Source organism: Varroa destructor, unplaced genomic scaffold (assembly GCF_002443255.2).
Source record: "Varroa destructor unplaced genomic scaffold, Vdes_3.0 BEIS01000002.1, whole genome shotgun sequence".
Lineage (NCBI taxonomy): Eukaryota > Metazoa > Arthropoda > Arachnida > Mesostigmata > Varroidae > Varroa > Varroa destructor.
The window spans coordinates 52600965-52620816 of record NW_019211455.1 but is presented as its reverse complement, the minus strand read 5'-3'; the positions used below and the strand labels follow the sequence as shown (position 1 = coordinate 52620816).

The 19852-nt window shown below is 38.5% G+C and overlaps 3 protein-coding genes and 1 long non-coding RNA gene across 4 annotated transcripts; 2 read left to right on the top strand and 2 right to left on the bottom strand.

Moving 5' to 3' along the window:
* Window positions 1–1621: 1621 nt before the first annotated feature.
* Window positions 1622–4336, bottom strand: LOC147757992 (uncharacterized). The gene is made up of 3 exons (XR_015322386.1): window positions 4210–4336; window positions 2773–3892; window positions 1622–2550 (listed from the first exon to the last, which is right to left on the bottom strand). It is a non-coding gene; the product is annotated as an uncharacterized LOC147757992 (long non-coding RNA).
* LOC111245524 (uncharacterized) lies at window positions 3670–5119 on the top strand. The gene is made up of 2 exons (XM_022793995.2): window positions 3670–3906; window positions 4273–5119. Exons 1-2 carry the CDS (start codon window positions 3670–3672, stop codon window positions 4783–4785), a joined length of 750 nt encoding a protein of 249 aa, XP_022649730.1. The 3' UTR covers window positions 4786–5119.
* A 5965-nt stretch (window positions 5120–11084) lies between these two features.
* Arp8 (Actin-related protein 8) lies at window positions 11085–15568 on the bottom strand. The gene is made up of 7 exons (XM_022793597.2): window positions 15402–15568; window positions 14488–14805; window positions 14079–14228; window positions 13355–13867; window positions 12715–13131; window positions 12302–12476; window positions 11085–11759 (listed from the first exon to the last, which is right to left on the bottom strand). Exons 2-7 carry the CDS (start codon window positions 14695–14697, stop codon window positions 11584–11586), a joined length of 1641 nt encoding a protein of 546 aa, XP_022649332.1. The 5' UTR covers window positions 14698–14805; window positions 15402–15568; the 3' UTR covers window positions 11085–11583.
* A 252-nt stretch (window positions 15569–15820) lies between these two features.
* HemK2 (HemK methyltransferase 2) lies at window positions 15821–18042 on the top strand. Its single transcript, XM_022793598.2, has 3 exons — window positions 15821–16370; window positions 17080–17276; window positions 17639–18042. The coding sequence occupies exons 1-3, from the start codon at window positions 16242–16244 to the stop codon at window positions 17961–17963; spliced, it is 651 nt and encodes a 216-aa protein (XP_022649333.1). The 5' UTR covers window positions 15821–16241; the 3' UTR covers window positions 17964–18042.
* Window positions 18043–19852: the final 1810 nt, after the last annotated feature.

Genomic DNA, 19852 nt, shown 5'->3' with positions numbered 1-19852 from the left:
AGGCAGGTACAGCTCTGTTCTTCTCAAAAGCTTCTATGATTACGGCAGTTTGTTCTTTCGTTTAAAATCCTAAGGTATAGTCACTTCCTGTGAGACCATGAGCCTCTGTTTTTGTTCTGCAAATAATTGCAACAATAAAAAAGCTGATATTTCTCCGATAACCTTCGACAGATTTCACCTTTAAATAAAAACACTAACCATTAATCGTCAGTTTTCAGCAATAAACGATATCTTTGTCTGTTAAATCCTCTCTGATGAAGTTTAGATAATCGCCGTCAATAGTTAACGAGCCATTGTAAGTATTTACGAAATTTAGTCTAATAAAAATTACTTATATTTTCAATGCCCTAAATACAACCCAATTTTACGAATGTAAACTGAACCTTACTGCTTTAAAAAATGCAGTTCTTTATTATTCCTTTATTGGAACACGTTTTTATGTAAAATAATAGCTACCTCGGTCAGTGAGGTCTACAGTGTTGTTCTAAAGAAATGTGAATCTAATCAAGATCTAGTTAGCTCGAGCTCGACCCTGTTGTCGATATGAATATTGTAGTTGTTATGGTGTTATTATATAATCATAACAGACTGATAACTATCGAGACGCAGAATTTGTATCGGGCTTTTTTCTTCAATTTACGCTTTATATAGTAAACACCAAAACGAACGTATCGTAATCTAGCGTCGTTATTACCAATGTTTAAAGATCATGTAAGCTATCGTGAAGCGTGAGCGATATAGTTGAGAAAGAAACATTATCGTAAATTAACACTTATGTATAATGTAATACTATAGATTTAATACTATAAATCAAATTAAATCAGATCAATTACTTCGAAAAACAGTGCTAGATGGATCTTTAAGTGGTATAAATTGGCCGTTATTTGCTGCTACCTTCAGTATTTAATTGATAATTAATTGGAAGCAGTACACTTTCCTTAGATTTTCGAAAAACCTTAACCCTCTTTTAGAAATTACATTAGAACGGAACTATCACTTGGGTCACTCGCTATTACACAATGCAGCCAGGACCTTGTTGTAGTCATCCCATAAATTTAACCTGACCGCGCTGTGAAGAACTTGTCTTTTGAAACTATCTCTGTTAGCCTTAAAACATTTCTCTAGTTGCTATACCTTCTCCAACGGTGTGCTCTTATTTTATGTAACTTCTACAAGTAACTTAAAGCTATGCAGTGTAGCTGTAAGCCTCCATCAAGCAAAACTGACTTAAATATGTTAGATTAGTTTAGATATGGTAAACGTACCAATTTCTAACTGTTTGTACTCACTGCAATAACTAGACTTATGAATGTGTGTTCTTTATCACTGGGTATCTAAGCATAAAACTTAACTTTTCGTACCAGAATATACAATTACGCCTGTGTGTTTTTCTAACTTAAAAATATGTAAAGCGGTCTTGGTTTGGAACCGGATGTAAAGGTACTTTGTTTCGGTCTGGGAGTGAGTTGTCTAAAGCAACTGTTTAACGGCACTACCGGATGAAAAAGTCAGGACATTAATTTAGATTCGAACCCCAAAAAAATGCGATGAAGGCTTTACGTACGCAGTGTTATTGGTTTTTAGAATCCGAATTTTTGAATCAACACAACTTTTTCATAAATTAAAATTTAATTCTACCGACTTAGACTTTTAATCAAATCCTCTTCAATTTTCTACATTATTTTCGTCTCTATTTTCCTGTATATAATTTTTCTGGATTTCGTATCCAGGTTTCTGTTTCAGCCATACAGTTTCATCAATGCCGCCGTGGGGCTCTTGGCAGAGGGTACATTAATAGTTAAAATCAATTTCACGTCTTTCGTTACTAAACTACGGGTAATTATTTGACGTTAATAACAAATTAAAATTAGAACGCTTCTCAATGCTGACGTGTTACCAACGTGTGCACCCACCAGTTATCTGTTATTATTATCATTGTGGTTAAAAAAAAAATGTGCCGCATAGGGGGCAGTCGTTTACAGATTTGAATGTATATTCCACGTTGCGATACGGTGACTAGTGCCACCGTTAACAGCTTTAGTAGTAATAATACTTAACGGATAGGATTTGCCATTTCGGGTTATCTGGAGGTTCTTGTCGTTCTTCTGCATCTGCGACAGTTTCTTCTTGGGTACAAAGTAAGCAACACAGTCGATGGAGGAATGATGATACAGATGGTTTAATCAATGGTGCCGTCAACAGGGGGGTGGTATCTTCCCCCAAGCTGATCGAAATATATAGACCAGTCACAGCGGCTCATATTGATGACACACAGAGAGCGGGATCGAACGTCAAGGAAGGATCACGGTTAAAGCCAGCTATACGACACAATACATAAATACTTTGTATAGCAAAACGGGCTCCTTTCGATAGAAATACATTATCGTCAGCCGGTGTGCTACAGGAACCGACCGGTGCAATTGATGAAATAGATGCACGACCAGGCGATACAAGACATTTTTATTTGTAACTTATCCCTGTAAATAGAAATGGTAGCACAGCTGGCGGAAAACTGCCGGGAAACGGAGGTCCTTTTGAAATGACAGTGTCCTAAATAAAAACAAACATAAGCATATTGTTATACACCAAACAATTTTCTCAAATCGCATTAATGCCAATTAGCAAGTTTAAATTGTTCATTGTTTGCTCGCATTTTTTCATATTCAGAAAACAAGTAGGTAATGTATTTCTTTTAATTTTGGGATTGAAAAAGGATTCGAGGGAAATAAAGAGTTGAATCACGTGCGGGATTATAAAAGACGATCTATTCACCTGGGCCCACCTTCCCTTGTTTCTCTTCCAATCAAACAGTTTAATCGGATTACAATTTCGAAACGGTTTCTCATTTGTCTTGCACCGTCTCATGACTCCTGTAGTCTGTAGGGTATGGTAAAAATTGAGGCGACCTGATGCATACACAACTACCTAAAGAGCGGAAAGTTTGACCTACTTGACCCTCTGCGTTGATGGAGGCACATGTGAGCCTTTTGCAGCCACGTTTCTTGTGCCTGTTTATTTCTGAAAACTGAAACCACTTCGTTATTAATATATAACCTACTTATATTTTCAGTCAATGGCGAATAAATATGCTCAACTTTTTTAACATAGCAGTAAATAAGTTTGTGTAATTATATAATCTTACAGATATGTGTCCCCAAAAAAGAAGCAGAGAAAACCTTAAACAAAAGCAAATATTCCACCAGCAGTCGGCTTTTTTGGCGCCGATTGTTAGAAGATATGGCAACCTTGAAAGGCGGCCATACCAATATGGACCCCATATTGTGGTTAAAATCTGACTCTGCAGAAAACGAACAAGGGGCATTTATCACCTTTATGCATACGGGAGAATTTGTCGCAACAGCATCAGCAACTGTATATCAAATATTTATATACGTTTATACAGAATGCAGAAATATATAGTGCATGTATTGAACAACAAAGAGCTGCTTAGTTTAACAGTCAGTCGACATGTTAAGAATAAAAGATCCCGTAGGGCAGTATCCTTGTGCCGGATGTCTTCTGTACTGCAACAAATGCTTTGACGACGTGCTCTTCCCAGTAAAAGCTGATTACTGGTGTCCTCATCTGATTAATATTCTAAGCGAGTCACCTATCTGAAAGGTTCCGACGTATTAAATCCCCATTGAGAAGAAGACCAAGAAGAAGGCGATGACGACAACAACAAACAGGCATAACTCAACGTTAGCTGTTCATATTACCGCCCCCTCCCTGATATATTTATGTCAAGCGATTCACATTATCCGGCGATCAGAGGAACTGCTTGGTAACAGGGCAACAGGCATGCGGCTTCACCTGCTTACTGCGGTGATCGCGCCATTCCTATATAAGCGAGTCGGCGTCATCTTGAAACACATAACAAGGCAGCAGGATCCTACAAACATGAAGGTGAATACAGTCTCATTGTTCTAAGGTGTTTAATAGTGCTCGCTAATCTGTGCTTCCTTCAACTGTGGAGTCTATTATAAAGGGCTGTTTATTCTACTTTATTTACCACTAATATTCCTACAACTATCAAGAATCACTCCACCGAAAGTCATTTAACTTAGTTTTGTGAGACATCTTGATATTTGACACAGGTATTTATTTAACAACACTCCTAGACGAGATTTGATACGTTGAATCAACTTTAACTCGCTCGCTATATATTGTATATGGATAACAAGTACGGCACATTTTTTGAGTATATACCTTCAGTTCATATTCATACAATATTCTCCGGCATATTTCCTACAACCCTAACCTTTACTTCAGTCTATAATCATCGCCGTGGTGGTTTCGTGTATGTGTGGAACCGCACTGTCCCAGCTGGCTCGAGTGCGCGCAACCAATGTTGGTGACAACTCTGGTACCTATATCGCCAATCAACAGTACCCCCCGACGCCGTTTCAATACGCTTATTCGTCGGAAGATATCGAAGGGACACATTCGGCAACGCAGAGCGGCGATGGTAGTGGCCGCATTGAGGGTTCCTACACGATGACGCTGGCGGATGGCCGTACGCGAACTGTGACGTACGTTGCCGATGAGAATGGATATCGTGCCGAGGTGACGACCAACGAGCTGGGTACTGAGTCGAAAAATCCCGCCGATGTTATCATCAATTCGTCAGCGATTACAGGCGAACAAGCTGCCATCCAATATGGGCCAGCCGCCCCTCAGAGGCAGGTTGTGCCTGGGCCCGGTATCGGTGCAGTGCAAATCCGCCAGCCTAACAGCCAGGTCGCCCTGCCATCCTATGGAACATTCGCTGGAGTACAGGGTTAAAAAGATGGATCTACATAATAAGCGATTTAGAAAAAATAAAAAAAAAAACACTAAGGCCTGAGTTTTGTAACTGAACTCAGCTAGAATACCTATTTTAGTAGATTTTTTTACCCTCATATCTTTCTCAAGTTCCTACTTCATCCACGTATAGGTAAATGATAGCGACTCTGCGCCTGAAGCCCGTTCGGCAGTGGAAATTGGTCCTATGCTAATCTTTTGATTTCGGCTTTTTTTCTAATTTTTGCTGTTTTGTTGATCGAAGCAGCGCGACATATTTTTTTGTGGTGTTGATGATAATGATGATGTTCAATAAAACTAAAACATTTGGTGAAAACGGTCAGTGCCTTGACTGTGTACAAATACTGTTTGTTCGTAAGTTCCTGCTTTTGTGTATTCTATAATTTCGTATAGTTACTTATCTTTTATCTGGCCAGCTTGTCTTTTCCCTTAAAGAGAAGAGCTTAAAAGGTTTCTAACTTTTATTAAGTTCTAGTTCGGAACTGAGAAAAGAATCACTTTCTAAACGTTTATAGCCAATAGTGGTTTGATGAAAATCAATGTTAGTATATAATATGAATAGTTAGTGAAACGTACTAGCTCAAATAAAATGATCTGAGCCTTTTTCGAAGATAAGTCTTAAACATTTTATGTCTCCTAGTGATAATTAATGGTTTCTCAAACTTAATGCTTATGCTTAGCTTCTCTTAGAAAGGACGAGCCATATACGGTGCCCGTCGTTGTTCCCTTTACATATAGTAAAAATTTGAATTTTGGAGTTAAATAACAACTATCGTATCGCAAATAATATTGTATTGTCTTTATCTTCTATCTTCTGTGAATCTCCGTACGGTATTCCTCTAAGCCACAAACTGGATCATTTAATTTAATGTGCCTCTGCTATAATTATCACCCATAGATGTGTTGCTATATGAAAACCAAAAATATAGTTGAGGATATTGTGTCGATACAATATGCAGAAGTTGAAAAGACAAAACAAAGGCATATTTAGATACCGAAAATATCGAAAATTAGTCTAATAATTTTGATTCTCTTTTTGCTAGTTTTGGCTTTGAAAGGAAAACTTCACAATAAAAGTGTCATGTCGGAGCTAGGGAAAATTATTTTCATCTCGGAGATGTCACTGAGATTCGTTGTGAGTCAGATGGCTAATAGGCATGGGGCGAAGACAGCCACTTGATACCGCGACATTGCATAGTTCTATTATTATGGATATATAGTTTCGGGCATCGCTTTCATTTGAAGCAGCAGTACTATTGTTTCGTTCTTGTCAACTATGATATTATTATGTGGAACGCCATATACATTACGTAATCGGAAATCTGACATTGAATGTGTTCACAGGGATCTCATCGTCAGTCTAAGTGATCAGTTTATATTAACTCATTTCTTTTCATAAAGTTTTATCTAGGAGAGACACTTGAGGGATCAATTGGTATTATGTCAACGGTAACGTACATAAGTCATTCATAAACAGAATACTTTCAAATAATAATCGCCTACTAGTACGATAGTTACGATACAAACCGTTAAAATTGATGTTGAGACACAGCAGAGATCATAGTCCCGGAAAGTCTTCAATTCTTCTGGTTCAATATAGACCTTGCGACAAAGTTTACATTCGCTATTCCAATCGTTTATCAAACCGGCGTTGCTGTAGATCAGCTATACCAAAGAGACTATGATCATATTACTGCACAGGTAAAAGACTACTTATTTGTTATTCTAAAGACACTTGCAGAATTTTATGAAGACGCACAATGTCTTTTCTACATTTAAGTTTTTATAACGACTGAAAATACGTTTATTCAAAAAATCAATTGACATAGTTAATAAGGTTAACTAATAAAAAAAATTGAGTTCCTGACCAGGAACCGATTTCTAAGTAAAATGAGGTACAGTGTGATTTAATTATCGGGTTCTTTAAACCAGGTTAGAATTGTCGGAAAGAGTTAGGGAGTTCAAGTGTATAGGGGCACATATTTTTTAAGCACATATATAATGCACCTTAATAGTGTATATTTTGCTGCTGTGGTTTCTTTTTAAAAATCTTCGTCTAACAAAAAAAACTTAAAAGGCACGTCTAAATTCAAGAAGGTTTCTAAATTCTGCTTTCAGCATTTCCGTGCCATGGAATTCACATCCGGATCCTAAAATGTTTATATTAGATAATATGTAAGCAGCACTTCTATTTTTTTTATTAAGTTTCTTAGAATATCAAGTTCCTGTTTTAATATTGAACTTATCATAACTATTAAACGTAAATTGAGAAAGTAACAAAAAATGGGTCACAAAATAGACAGGTTTAGGTGCTTTTTTTGCAATGAAACAACCGTAAATTCAAAGTGGAAGGGGCAATACCGACTGCTACATTAAACCTACTATTGATTATCTGAGACTCAGTAGCTGCTGAAAAAGATAAAAATAAAAATACACTGTCCACTTAGCAAACCTATATCGAGAATTATATAGTCAATATATTTCAAAGCTTTGAAAAAAAACAAGATTCAACTTATTTGCATTATCGAAACTGTGTGGACTGTTCACTTTACAAACCGTTCACTGTTTAATGATGTACAGACAACATTCTAATTTTCCAAAAAAAATGGACGTTATCTTTTTAACTTGTCAAACTATTCCCTAAATTATATCAACAATCGGTGTAGTAATCGATAATAATCTATTGTTCGACAGAGTCTTTGCAATGAAAAATGTAGATAAAATAGCATTTGCTTAACCTATTAATGTTGAAATTCATAAGAAAAACATTTCTACAGACTGTTACATGACGGTTGTCGAAATCAACACACGTAACTATCCTTTCGCCTCTATAATTCGGATTAATAAAAAGCAAATGATGCAGATTCTACTTTGTTCTTCATTAACGCAATGTCATTAACGATATGCCCCACTCATTTAGAGATATTTTTTATCATCGAACATCGTCATGAAGCACTTCTCAATAGAAAACCAATGATCTTTTGTACCTTGAAAAAAGACGCGTCATTTTTTCGTTTTTCCTCGACATTAGAGCCGCAATATAATAACAATTATTACTGTTATTGACAATAACCAAATAAAAAGACGAAACGGTTGTATGTTGTGTCTATCATTTGATTTCGTAACAAAGCTTTGAAGCAACCATTTCGACCGTTGGATGCGCCGAAACTTACTGCGTGGCTTTCAATTCATGTGGCTTTGGTATCGGGGTATAGTGTTTTCTTATCTATTGTATTGTTGACGTTTACTTTGTACTCAAGTTAAAGCCGCAGTATGTAAGCAGAAATAGTGTCATTCCTATTTCTTAATCAATCAAGATGAAAAAAGAAAATGTTCAGTAGGTTAGGCTGGCGGTGTAACTGCGTGTGATTTAAATATATTCACTTTAGATGTCTTCCTTGAAGGCTCTATGTATGTATGTACAGTGGAATCTACAAGATGGATTACAACATGCATAACCAGCAGCCCACCGCTGAACTGGCACCCTCTCATTAGCGGTTTAGTATAATGGCCTTAGCTAGAGAAGCAAAACTGTTGATACGAACATTTGCCGTCACCAAAAGCAATGAATTGCAGATAACAGTCTTTTTATGCATTACCTCGTCAACCACGCTCGCTCATTAAGTAGTTACAACGACGCAATATTGTTCTAGCCAACAAATGGCTTGAAGACCCGCGCAGCAACCCCACACAAGGAACTCGGAGTATATATATATATAACCCATTGACCAAATCATGGCACACACACCCAGAAACCGAGGGGAAGAAGAATAGAGAGCTAGCTGGAGCACGGTGCGTCGGATATATTCGTTACATCTTCATGTTAAATTTCGTGTAAACATTCAAATAGTGAGAATAGGCAAGTACATGGAGTTATTGTTCTCCGAATCGTATTATTAATTCACTAACCGTGTTATAGTACACAGAAAAAGATTCTATTAATATCTGCAGGTGCAGCATTACGTGAAGAATAGCGTCGAATGTGAATAATTTGCGCGGGCACGTTACTGCCGCTGTTGTGCGATCGTATCATAATGCGCTAATTTACTATACTTTTTTTCCTAGTAAGTACGTTCTGTATATCGCCGATAGATAAGATGACGCTGTGGCCATTTGTTATCAGTTCACTGACGGTTACGCACAAATGAAAGGCGTCCGTTAGTTGGTTTATTCAGTCTAGCGGAAAATAAACACACCAAAATGGTCTCGTTGATGACGCTGCACTTGGACTCGAACAGAAAAAACTATAATATATAACTAGTTCAACGAAAACGTCGGCGATGGCGACCGTTGAGGCGAACCCAGACAGTCCACTGATGTTTTCATATTATAGGTTATTTCCTAAGGTTATTCCTGCTTACGATTATCTTAAATACGCGACTCGCCAAACACTTCAAGCATTGTGTAGTGGTTACTATGTATACTTAGCAGCTGGTGATAAAAATGAATGAGAAATATCATATCTGTGCGAATGAAATTATTTCCAATCCAGATCGTCTAACAGATAACTTCTTCAGGCAATCTTTTTCAAATTGAGAAACTTCAGTGACACTAGACGTCTGAAACAGTCGCGAACTAAAACGATTATAACATTTAGTTTAAAACATTCAAATGGCTGATCCGTGATAGATTAGACAAAATACATTCTATAATGACCCACCCGTCGTGCCTTTGCTGATTACCTAACTGCCAAGTTGCGAACGTCGTAACGAAAGATCCTACTGGCATATTTACAACTCAAATTCGAATCGCTCACAGGGTCATAGAATGTTATAGCTGAATTGTACTGTATGAAGCAATGGTTCGCGGCAGTATTTCATTGTATTAACTCGAAACATGTATTTACTTTTGTGTACAAGCCGTCTAACTCACCTCGTAGTGCTCTAAACGGCTAATGCCAATGTAGCACATCTTCGAAATATTCCGATCCATTAGACTTATTTAATACTAAATGCCATTTTCATATTTTATGGCCACGTATTGGTGTGGCGCGTAAGTAGAATTTTTTAGATGTTTTTAACTCCGTATATCAGTTATTTATGTGCATCGCACAGCATCACTTGAATTTTATGCATTCCCCTGTACAACTTCAGAACTCCTTGTTTCCTTTGTCGCTTTACAGTTTTTCATTGTCGGCGCGTTAGTCCGCCAGTTTGGTGGAATTGTTGCTCAGCTACTAGCTCGCAGCTCCATAGACGCTCCTAGAGTCGTTGTATCATCGCCTACAGTTGTTATTTTTAGGCCAGCCCCAGATTTTGCCTGTCAGCAATACGCTCCGATGCCGTTTAAATTCGCTTATTCGTCGGAGGACGTCGGGGGTAGCCATTCGGCGAAACAGACCAATGATGGGAAGGATCGTGTACAGGGCTCGTACACAATCCCACTAGCGAATAGCAGCATCTGAACTGTTTCGTACGTTGCCGAGGCAAATGGATATCGAGCCGGGGTGACCACGAATAAACTACGCACTAAATCGAAAAATACTGCCGATTTTATCATCAACTCCCCATCGATTACCGGGCAATACAGACCTCGGGTTCTACGGAAACAATTGGTAATAACACAATACACTGCTGCACCTGCTATAACGCAGATTCGCCGAGTCAACAATCAAATGACCTTGCCTTCGTACGGTACCTTGGTTGGAATCTAAGACGCCTTATGGGGTTGAATTCTGAATGTATTTGTCCCGCTATTTCTTCGAGCTACGGATTTCTTTGCTTCCATATTCCATCTGATTATTTTCTACGATTCTAGCTTCGCATTCGATATTTTTACCAGTTATCCTATTAAAAGGAACGAGCTAGATTAAGACAACGGAGTTCGCACATCCGAGGGTAGGTTTGCGCTCGCTAAGTTCACATTCGGTCAATGAGGCTACTACCATTCGAATAGTTTCGGTCGTTTTTCTCTCTGCTCTGTATCGACTCACTATTATATCGTTTATGTATATTTTAATAAATATGTTGTTTTGTATAAAGTATCCATGCATATATCATGTTCCGTTTGGATACAAATGATAAATAGAAATTACCATACGATAAAAGTTCATATAAGCACTTGCGGGGTTAACTTCATATCTACAAACGTCTTCTAAAGATATTTCCAGTATCCACAACCTTCATATTCGGCACACTGGTACTTATTACTGAGCTCGTACAACTCTACAACAATTTAAAAAATTATATTGAGAATACGATTAGCTTACGATTAATACGATTAATAATACTGATTATTACACGATAAAGCAATGATTAGACTAAAAAAAAAAAACGTCCATCTAATAAATTGTGGAGCCCATTTATTCATGACAATTCGCATTTCTAAAATTTACATACAAGCACTTTTCGGTAGTCTCATAGCTACATTACTACGAATATCGAGATAGTGCTCATCTTCAGGATGATATCTTACAACAGATAGCAATAAAACGACATTTGCATATGGAGGAAAATGACAAGGAAAATGCTGGAGTTGTCTGACTCCTTTGTCGTGAAATATGCCCCAGCCTGTTTGGGCTATGTGCGACCCAGATCTGTACTGGGCTACGAATACCTGGAAAGCGCTCAAGCTGGCCAAGATTTACAATGTAATGGACAAGGGATTGAACGAAGAAAAATTAACGGCCAGTTTATGATATTCAACGTCAAAAACTAAAAGTAAAACGAATATCCAAAAAAAAAAAACATTAAGGTCGAAATACGTATATCGAATATATAAATACGTTTTACCGGATTGAACTTATAAACATAGACCATTTAACTCTAAATCTTGCAATTATCACCATCCGAAGACTGATCGTTCACGTAAAACTTTGCTTCCGTAGCGGCGCCAGTCGGCCGCTGAAATCCATAATTCGTGACTAGTATCCAGTTGACTCATTATGTTGGCACCTCGCCATACGCACGAATCAGGCGGGAGTTCCTTTGCTCGAGTCACAATCTCAATTGGCTCACCTAGAATTGTCACCCCGAATACTTGTTAATATGTACCAAATTGTCGGGTCGGATGTGCTTAACTGGTAGCGAACATGTTACGCGACGAAACGAACTCTACGTAGATGCGTCGTGAGATTTTAATGGCAATTATATTGCAGTTACCCTTATCTTTAAAGCTATGTACTAATGAATTTCGAATTTGTTAACCCTGAACGATGTACACTTATATATAGAAATCATTTAACACATTAATGGTTGAGAATAACACTATTATATAACAAATAATAACAGCACAAACTCGTATAAGAATTTTTGTGTTCATACTGCAGCTAAATCAGTTTTGCAGTTCTAGTTTTGGGAATAGCTAATCTGCTATATGGGCCGAAAATATTCAGGTGTTTCTTTTCTAGTTTTAATTCAACCCCACACTGGGAAAATATCTTAGGTCATAGGTTGCCAGCGAAGTACGAGAGACAAATCTAGCTATTTAAAATCATATTACATGCGTACGCATGTACAGCACAATGCAAGACGCCCGCAACTTGATATAGGATATATACCTTGAAGTGCTTTTGGCATTTGTACAGCGAGACGGTTGCGTAGCCAGGTGGCAACTCCTGGAAAGTAAGACAATCCTCCCCCGACTAAAAGTAGCTGTGAGAGCATCTTTCGTTTGACGTCTTCCGATTCGCAACGGTCCACCGATTGTAAGATAGCGACATCGATTCCAAGAACCTGCAACGTTTGCCAGCCAGTGTAAAGTAGGGTTACCCGTTAGTAAATGAAAGGCTTAGTAATAGCCCAAAAAGACATTGGATACATGACTCAGTTTGAGATAATCACCCATTTCGTTCACTACTATTGCTCGTAGTCTGTGCCAAGTTGCCAAAAAAAATTCCAATTGCATATCAGTTAACTTGGAATTATTATGAAAACGCTCGGAAGCACACACATACATTCATCTATCACTAACCTGGGGAATCGGTATAGTCTCAAGCCTTATGGGGTCCTTAAGTTCAGTTGGAAGGCCGTCCTCGTCATCACCTTCGTCAAATTCGGCATCGCCACGTTTTCGCTGAGTTTGTAGAATATACAGGTCATCGTGAGGGTCCTGAGGATCGCAAACCTGCGGAGCATGCAAATGGCTGCGCTTGGGCCCCGTTAAAGCAAGCATATCTGGAGAAAACGCACCGAGAACAGTAATCATCGCCTCTTCAGCGACACTCAGAGAAAATTCCCTTGGCGTGTCCCCCGGAGGCGAATGCATGAACCGTCCTTCAATCTCCCCACAGTGATCTAAGTTCAGGTGGCAAAAAGATTGCTTGAGACGATCGAGTAGACGGGAGTCGTAAATGGAATCTGGTTTGTAAACGCCCCAGGGCATTTTCTCCTGAAATTAATAGAGACCGCTTTGTTACAGAACATTGGCCTCCGATAATTAGTGTCATCAATAAAAAGGCTACAGGACGCCATCGAAAAAAAAAGCTTGACAGCACAGAACCTAGAAATTCAAGTTGTTTTCGAGAAGCCTGGTGATCCACATAAACGTACACGTAACTTCCTTCATGTTATCTATAGCCACAATGGTGACTAAGAGTTCGCAAGAATTTTACCTTAAAAAGATACTTCATCAATTGTGTGAGATCCGCCCCTCCAAACTCCATGAGCAGTCTTGTCTGCTTGAGGGAGATTCCGTCGTCGACGCATGTGATTAAAGTTTTCTGATCTCCAACGTCGACAACACAGGCGGATGCCATTCCCGAGCCAAAAGCGGCGCACACGCTCTCAACGTGGACAAAAAGTCGTTGAAAACCCAGCTCAAGGAAGAGCAAGTCTACTATTCTTTTTACATGCTCAGCTACATAAACGTCGCTCACGATCAGTATCGCACTTTTTCCTTCGGGGGTTGTGCTTAGGTGCTCCCGAATTGCCCAGTCCCAAATGTCTTTAAGGTCATGCAGGGCTGCCGTCAAAGAACCGCCTATACCCTTGTGAAGATTTAGTCGACCTCGCCTCATTGGCCAGAATACATCGAAGTCTGAACCGGGACGAACGCGAAGAGCTTCATCGCCAAAAAGCTTCTCTACGTTTTCAGCGGGATTTACATAACTGTTATCGTCACCCATCTAGAAATCACAATGAACTTTCTTTATCACAATGAACAGAAAATATGAGTAAGACGTAAAATGAAAACCAATAATACTTAAATTATCTGGACGATAGGTTGAGGTACTTTTAGACGAAATTCTTTCGAACATTGACAGTACCACAAATGAACTCTACTAGCCAGATTTATTGAAAAGCGTATTTCGTCAGATAACTTCACATCGAAAACACCTGAACACTGATCGTGCCAACTTGAATGGTTCTACTCTGCTCGACCGTAAACCGCTGCACCCCTTTCGAAGTCAAACAGTTTGACAGAAGTCCAGACAACTGATGGGCCTTTTTGTCGATTACGCTAAGCACCTCATTATTTGCCGACACCTGTAATATAGTTGAGTATTACGAGGAAGAAACAGCTCTTATTACCGATTATTCAGTTATAATGAGTATATAATAATCACACATACATATTTCTCGAAGCATTACACTTGAATTTGGCATCTGGGTAGTGTAAACAGAGTCAGTGAGCAGAAATTCTTTTAAGAGCTATAACGCTCAATGAAAGAATTAGGCGCATCCAGCACTAATCGCAAGGACATGTATCTCTTATGTTAGTGACAAGCGGAGTTGATGTAATTACCGGGGGCAAATATTGATAGTTAGCTGGCGTTCGAGGGGCCGTGATCTTTCGGGCAGACCCGGCAGTCTGTCGCCGTCGTTTTCTAGCAACGCAATGGGGAAGGGTTCTCGGGGTGGCATCACTGGCGAGTCCGATGCGCAGGTTGCGAGATCCAGGATGGATAACTACGATGTCAGTAGGTCGCACCAACCAAGGGCCTTCTTCCAACATCCTGGTGCTTTTGCAAGCCTTTATCGATGACTGTCGTTTGTATAGCGAAAGTATATATGAAGATGTAGAACAAGGCGATGACTCACCCTGATCTAGCGAAGATACCACCTGCGAGAGTATTTTTAGATATATGTACTTTCATTCCTAAATTATTATTTGCAAGTTAGTAACTAACGACAACAGTGATTTAGACGCCAACGATGAGATGTTGTTGCTTCATCAATAAATGATTCGGTCTCATTTATGGAGGTAAACAATTGCCAAGTAAAAGAACTTACAGTAAGTATATTTAAGACTACTGGTCAACGTATTGTGTGTAAAATTTATTTAACTGTCAATTAAGTGTCAGAAATCAATCCTGCAGTTCTCTTCTTCTTAGTTCCTTTTTTATAAAAATAAATTGATCGACTTTTATTACAAGAGACGTCCATTTTCCACTGAGTGGACACCTAAATATTGTCGCTTTTTCACCATGTAAGCTGTCAGCGTCTGAATAATACCATAATACGATCATTATGTTGGCGCGATGGCCAGGACGGCTTAATCTGTCGCATAATTGGTTGCTTCAATCCCAGTCATCGGCATATAGAACAATACATATTATAACACTAGTTGAATATAGAAAGCATTAAATCCTCATGACCTATCTCTAGCCGTCGCGTAGGGATACATATGTTTATAAAACATACATAAAAGAAAATTACCTGATGGTATGTTGAAAAGAAATTTTCGACAAACACAGTACTACAACATGACCAACTGCAATATATTTAAACGGGAAACGTATTGGGACCGACCATCACCAGATTGATACTAAATCAGGTACAGCTGGTCAAGCCGGTCTAGCAAAGTTTGTTGACATTTAGGTTCGTGTGATAAGCGGCAACATGTAGCACAGACGCCGCCAGCTTGAACTTGAACAAACCAAGCCGCCAAACAATTTCGGCGACGCTAACCCTTGGGCAACCATGACAAGGGTAACTCGCCGTATCAGATTTATTTATCATTATATTTTTAGACGGTATAAAGCGATTGTTAACTTGGAACTTTTTTACGAGCAGCGAATGATCAAAATTTCCCGCCAAATCTATCGTCACCATCAGCTGATCGCTCTTCGAACAAACAGATGAGCTACTTATACAACCAGGTATCGCACAAGGCGGAACCACTTTTACCGGCGAGTTAAATTTTTCCGCACAATGATTCGTCAACGTTTTCATTCGCATTTTTTGTATATTTCTGAGACTTTTGTGCGATTAACAGTATCACTTGTTGTTTGTTTTAGGCAATAAGAGAATAGCTTTTTTCGCAGTTGTAGAAACCTGTGCATCGGTGCGAAATTTCTATAGTTGTTGAAACTAAAAACTCACACTTCGTTTGTACGCCAGTAACCCATAGTGCTCTTCTGGGTAATATCTTATTAATTTTCCAAATGGACTGACGGTACGACGCGCTGAAAGACAAGGAAAGCTACAGTTAATGGACATATTTATTCCGCACACTTCAATGAATGAGAAATACGTGAATTCAGAAAGAAACACAATATGGAAACTCCGTATACGTCTGTTGTAGAAACGGTGTATGACCCAGCTGAAGACTCATTCCTGTTGATCGACGCGCTAGAAAAGGAGCTCTCCAGCATTCAAGCACTAAACCCCGTGATCTGTCTCGAGGTACTTTGTTTTGTTTCTAGTATATGCTTTGTTTTAGGTTTAAGAAATGACATGTTTTTATTCCTTAGTCTTAAATTCGTTAACTTTTGTCTGGCTTTCTAGATATGTATACTTTGCGAATGGTGATGTCTGTTTTCGAATTTGACGCCAATGCATCCCGGACCTTTTCAACCTAATGACATTTAAAGAAGGTCAAAATCGCAATTGCTCTTTGTTGATGTAAAACTACAGTGAAACACAAATAGAGATAAATTACAAAAGTTCGTGGGTGGACATACATAAAGTTAGGGCATATACAGTTCTAATTTTGGTCGGGCTGGATAAATTTGAGTATTTTGAAAAAGAATATATTAAATATACATTGAATACATTGAACTGACACGCTAACGATCGCATCGCTTGAGTCTCAGTATTCGTCAATAGGTTACAGTATTTCGTATCCATCGCTGTTTTTAATTTTTTAACTTAATTTAAAAAAAAAAAATTATTTAAAAAAATGAAGAAGAAACAAGGTAAATTTAACTACTACTTATATCAGTGCTGGATAAGTCACAAAGTTTTGATATAATATCTAGTGATAATAAAATAGTCCGGCTTTAATAATTGTGCAGTGTTTTTCGGTTTGACGACATATATGATAATCATTAATACAAATGTTAATTGAGCTAGTTTTACTATGCTAGTTTCGTTTCTCTTATGAACGGCCAAGGTGGGTTGCGGTTCCGGAGTTGTAATTTGCGCCCTAGGCAAATATCTGCCAAGCTGCGTCCTGCTTGCCACGGACGTGAACCCCATCGCTGCAAGGATCGCTCGCAGGACAGCAGACAGGCACTTGAGCGAGTCCAAGGGGAAACACCGTTCCCTTGAAACTGTTGTTGCCGACATCGATTCTTGTTTCTTCTACAGGTTTATATCGTATTTACCTTTTGGAGCTGTAGTCAATAAACATCGTGTCTGTGAAGCTTATTTATACTTCCGTCTTTATCGAGTATGCTTACGTATACATGAGAGTTTGAACTGCTCACAAAATTAAAATCTGTATCTCGTTGTAAGCACGCGTGACATGTGTTCCTGTTTGTTACAGTACACAAACGTTATAGTGTTCCATATTTTAATATCAAGTACAATGAATCCTAGGTGCTATACTATAAGGAGACGATTAGGAGAACTCGTTCACGTAGGAATAATAACTAAGAGTCATTTAGCTTTATATTCAAAATCAATGAATGCTTTCGTAATATATTCGCATCACGTTTTTGATTTTACAGACTCTCTGGCCAGCTTGACTTGTTGCTGTGTAATCCACCGTACGTACCCACAACGGAAGAAGAGGCGCTGCCCGATGACGCCACCAAGTTAGCGTGGGCTGGCGGTCCGAAGGGCACGAACCTCATTGATCGGCTTTTACCAAAGGCCGCACAACTTCTAAGTGACAACGGACGCCTGTATTTATTATTGGTAAAAGAAAACAACCCTGAGCTTGTATGCACGAGGGCAAACTACCTCGGTTTGGAGGGCCGTAAAGTAATTGAACGACGCTGTCGAAATGAGCATCTTTTTGTCTATTGTTTTGAGAGAAAACAGGATTTGTGATGACGGAAAGACATTTAGTTGACAGGAACATTTAGGAATGAAGTGAAGTTGAATAAAATCAACATATAGTGTCGTCAAATTTTTTCAACTTAATTCAACTTGCTTACCTTCACAAGTAGTCGAACGTTCGGCTCAGGGAAAGTTTAGGTCATATTACTGTTGTAGCATTGGTGTTTGATGCGGGCGCCATAGTCAATGTGTGTGATAATTTCATATTCGCGATATTTTTGTGTCAAATAATGACGTTGCGGTTGCTCAGGCAGCTAATATTATACAGTGCCCTGACAATTAATAATCGGCTTGCTACGTACGGTTCTATATAAAGCAAAATAGTTGCAAAATAATGAAAAAAAAAAAGAAAAGTTCTCCGTATTATCCTTGGACCGCTTGTCCCAGTGGGAAAAAGCTAGAAACCGCAGGTTAAGTTTTCAGGCTGTGACAGATACGTTCTTTTGTTGTATGGACTAAATACAGTTTATTTAAGTTTACGGTAACTAAGGCGGTCATGCGTTGCATTCAATTTGACAAAATTGATAGGAATTCTATTTATGACTTTAGTATTGCAAATAGTTCAGGTGTATCTAAAGTACATAATAAGTTGATATATAGATATATAATAAGACGTAATAATAAGATAACAGCTGAAGTTGCAGGAGAATATACAAACGTAGAGTAAAAAATAAATAATAATAACAATAGTAGTGACGATAATGCTTCAAAGATAAAACTTAGATAGACTTTATTAAAGGTGGATATGATGCAACTATAACAAAACGTTGTTCAAAAAAAATATATATAAGAAAAAAGTTCTTAAATAAGCGAAATAATGAGACTAAAGTATCCAGAGAGAGAAAGGAGAGAGAGAGTTTCCTACCATCGCGTCACCAATACAAATAACACCTTTCCATACGCAACAAGAAGTAAGCGACGAACAGATTCTTTTGGGTGCAAGCAGTCGAAGGGAATTTGAAGCAGGCAAGATGCTCAAAAGTAACTAGTACTATTTCGGAAATATTAGGTGAAAGTTTTAGAGAGCGGTAGGTACTGACTAGTGTAGAGATGAGAGTTAGTTGTGGAATGAGTTATTTGATTTCTTTTCAATTTAATAATAGCTTTTTTCAAAAGAATACTTTGTCGTTCTCCTCTTTCGGAGAAAAGCCTTCAAAGGCTTTTGAATTACTTGATTCCGTCCTTTTCGTTGTTGCTGACAACAAAAATTGTAGGATTAGCTGCATCAGCTTTTGGGCCTTAGTACATCCAGCTGTTTCTTTTTCGTCGTGGATTATACAGTAGGTTTGAATGTGCAAGGTGTTACCGAGTTCTCTAATATTTTATTGTAACTTACTTATGCTAAGCCTGCACCGTGTTGTTTTCCAACGTTGCGATGGCGTCATAGCTGTGCTTACGTAGTTTAATCTAAAAACGCGTATAGCTGTCCAGAGCAAATGTGACAGACTGGCTTGCGCTTTATATATGTATATACATACTGTTTGACTGTTTCGCGTTACGCGTCTTTCTATCGGGTAGCATTGTAATTATTCAAATCTATTAATTCAAAAAGACGACTTCAGTGTGTTACTGGTGATCTTTCGCTTGTCAAAAATATTATTTCAACGATGTAAACAAAAACAATAATCTCTTCAACTTCATCGACTTCAACTTCTCAAACGTACCTCGTTTTTTCTTATTTAATTAGTCAGACATCGCTAATGTTAATTGCTGTCTAGTCATTGTATTCTGAGTTATACCCGCATGCGCTGTAAGCAGAGTGGCATTGATACTAGAGAGAAGACTTCCACTACGTTCGTGTGGCACACCAGAAAGAGCGAAGCGTTAGATGGCTTCTAGCCATCTAGCCGGTCGCGAGAAACCATTCATGGACTCTCAGC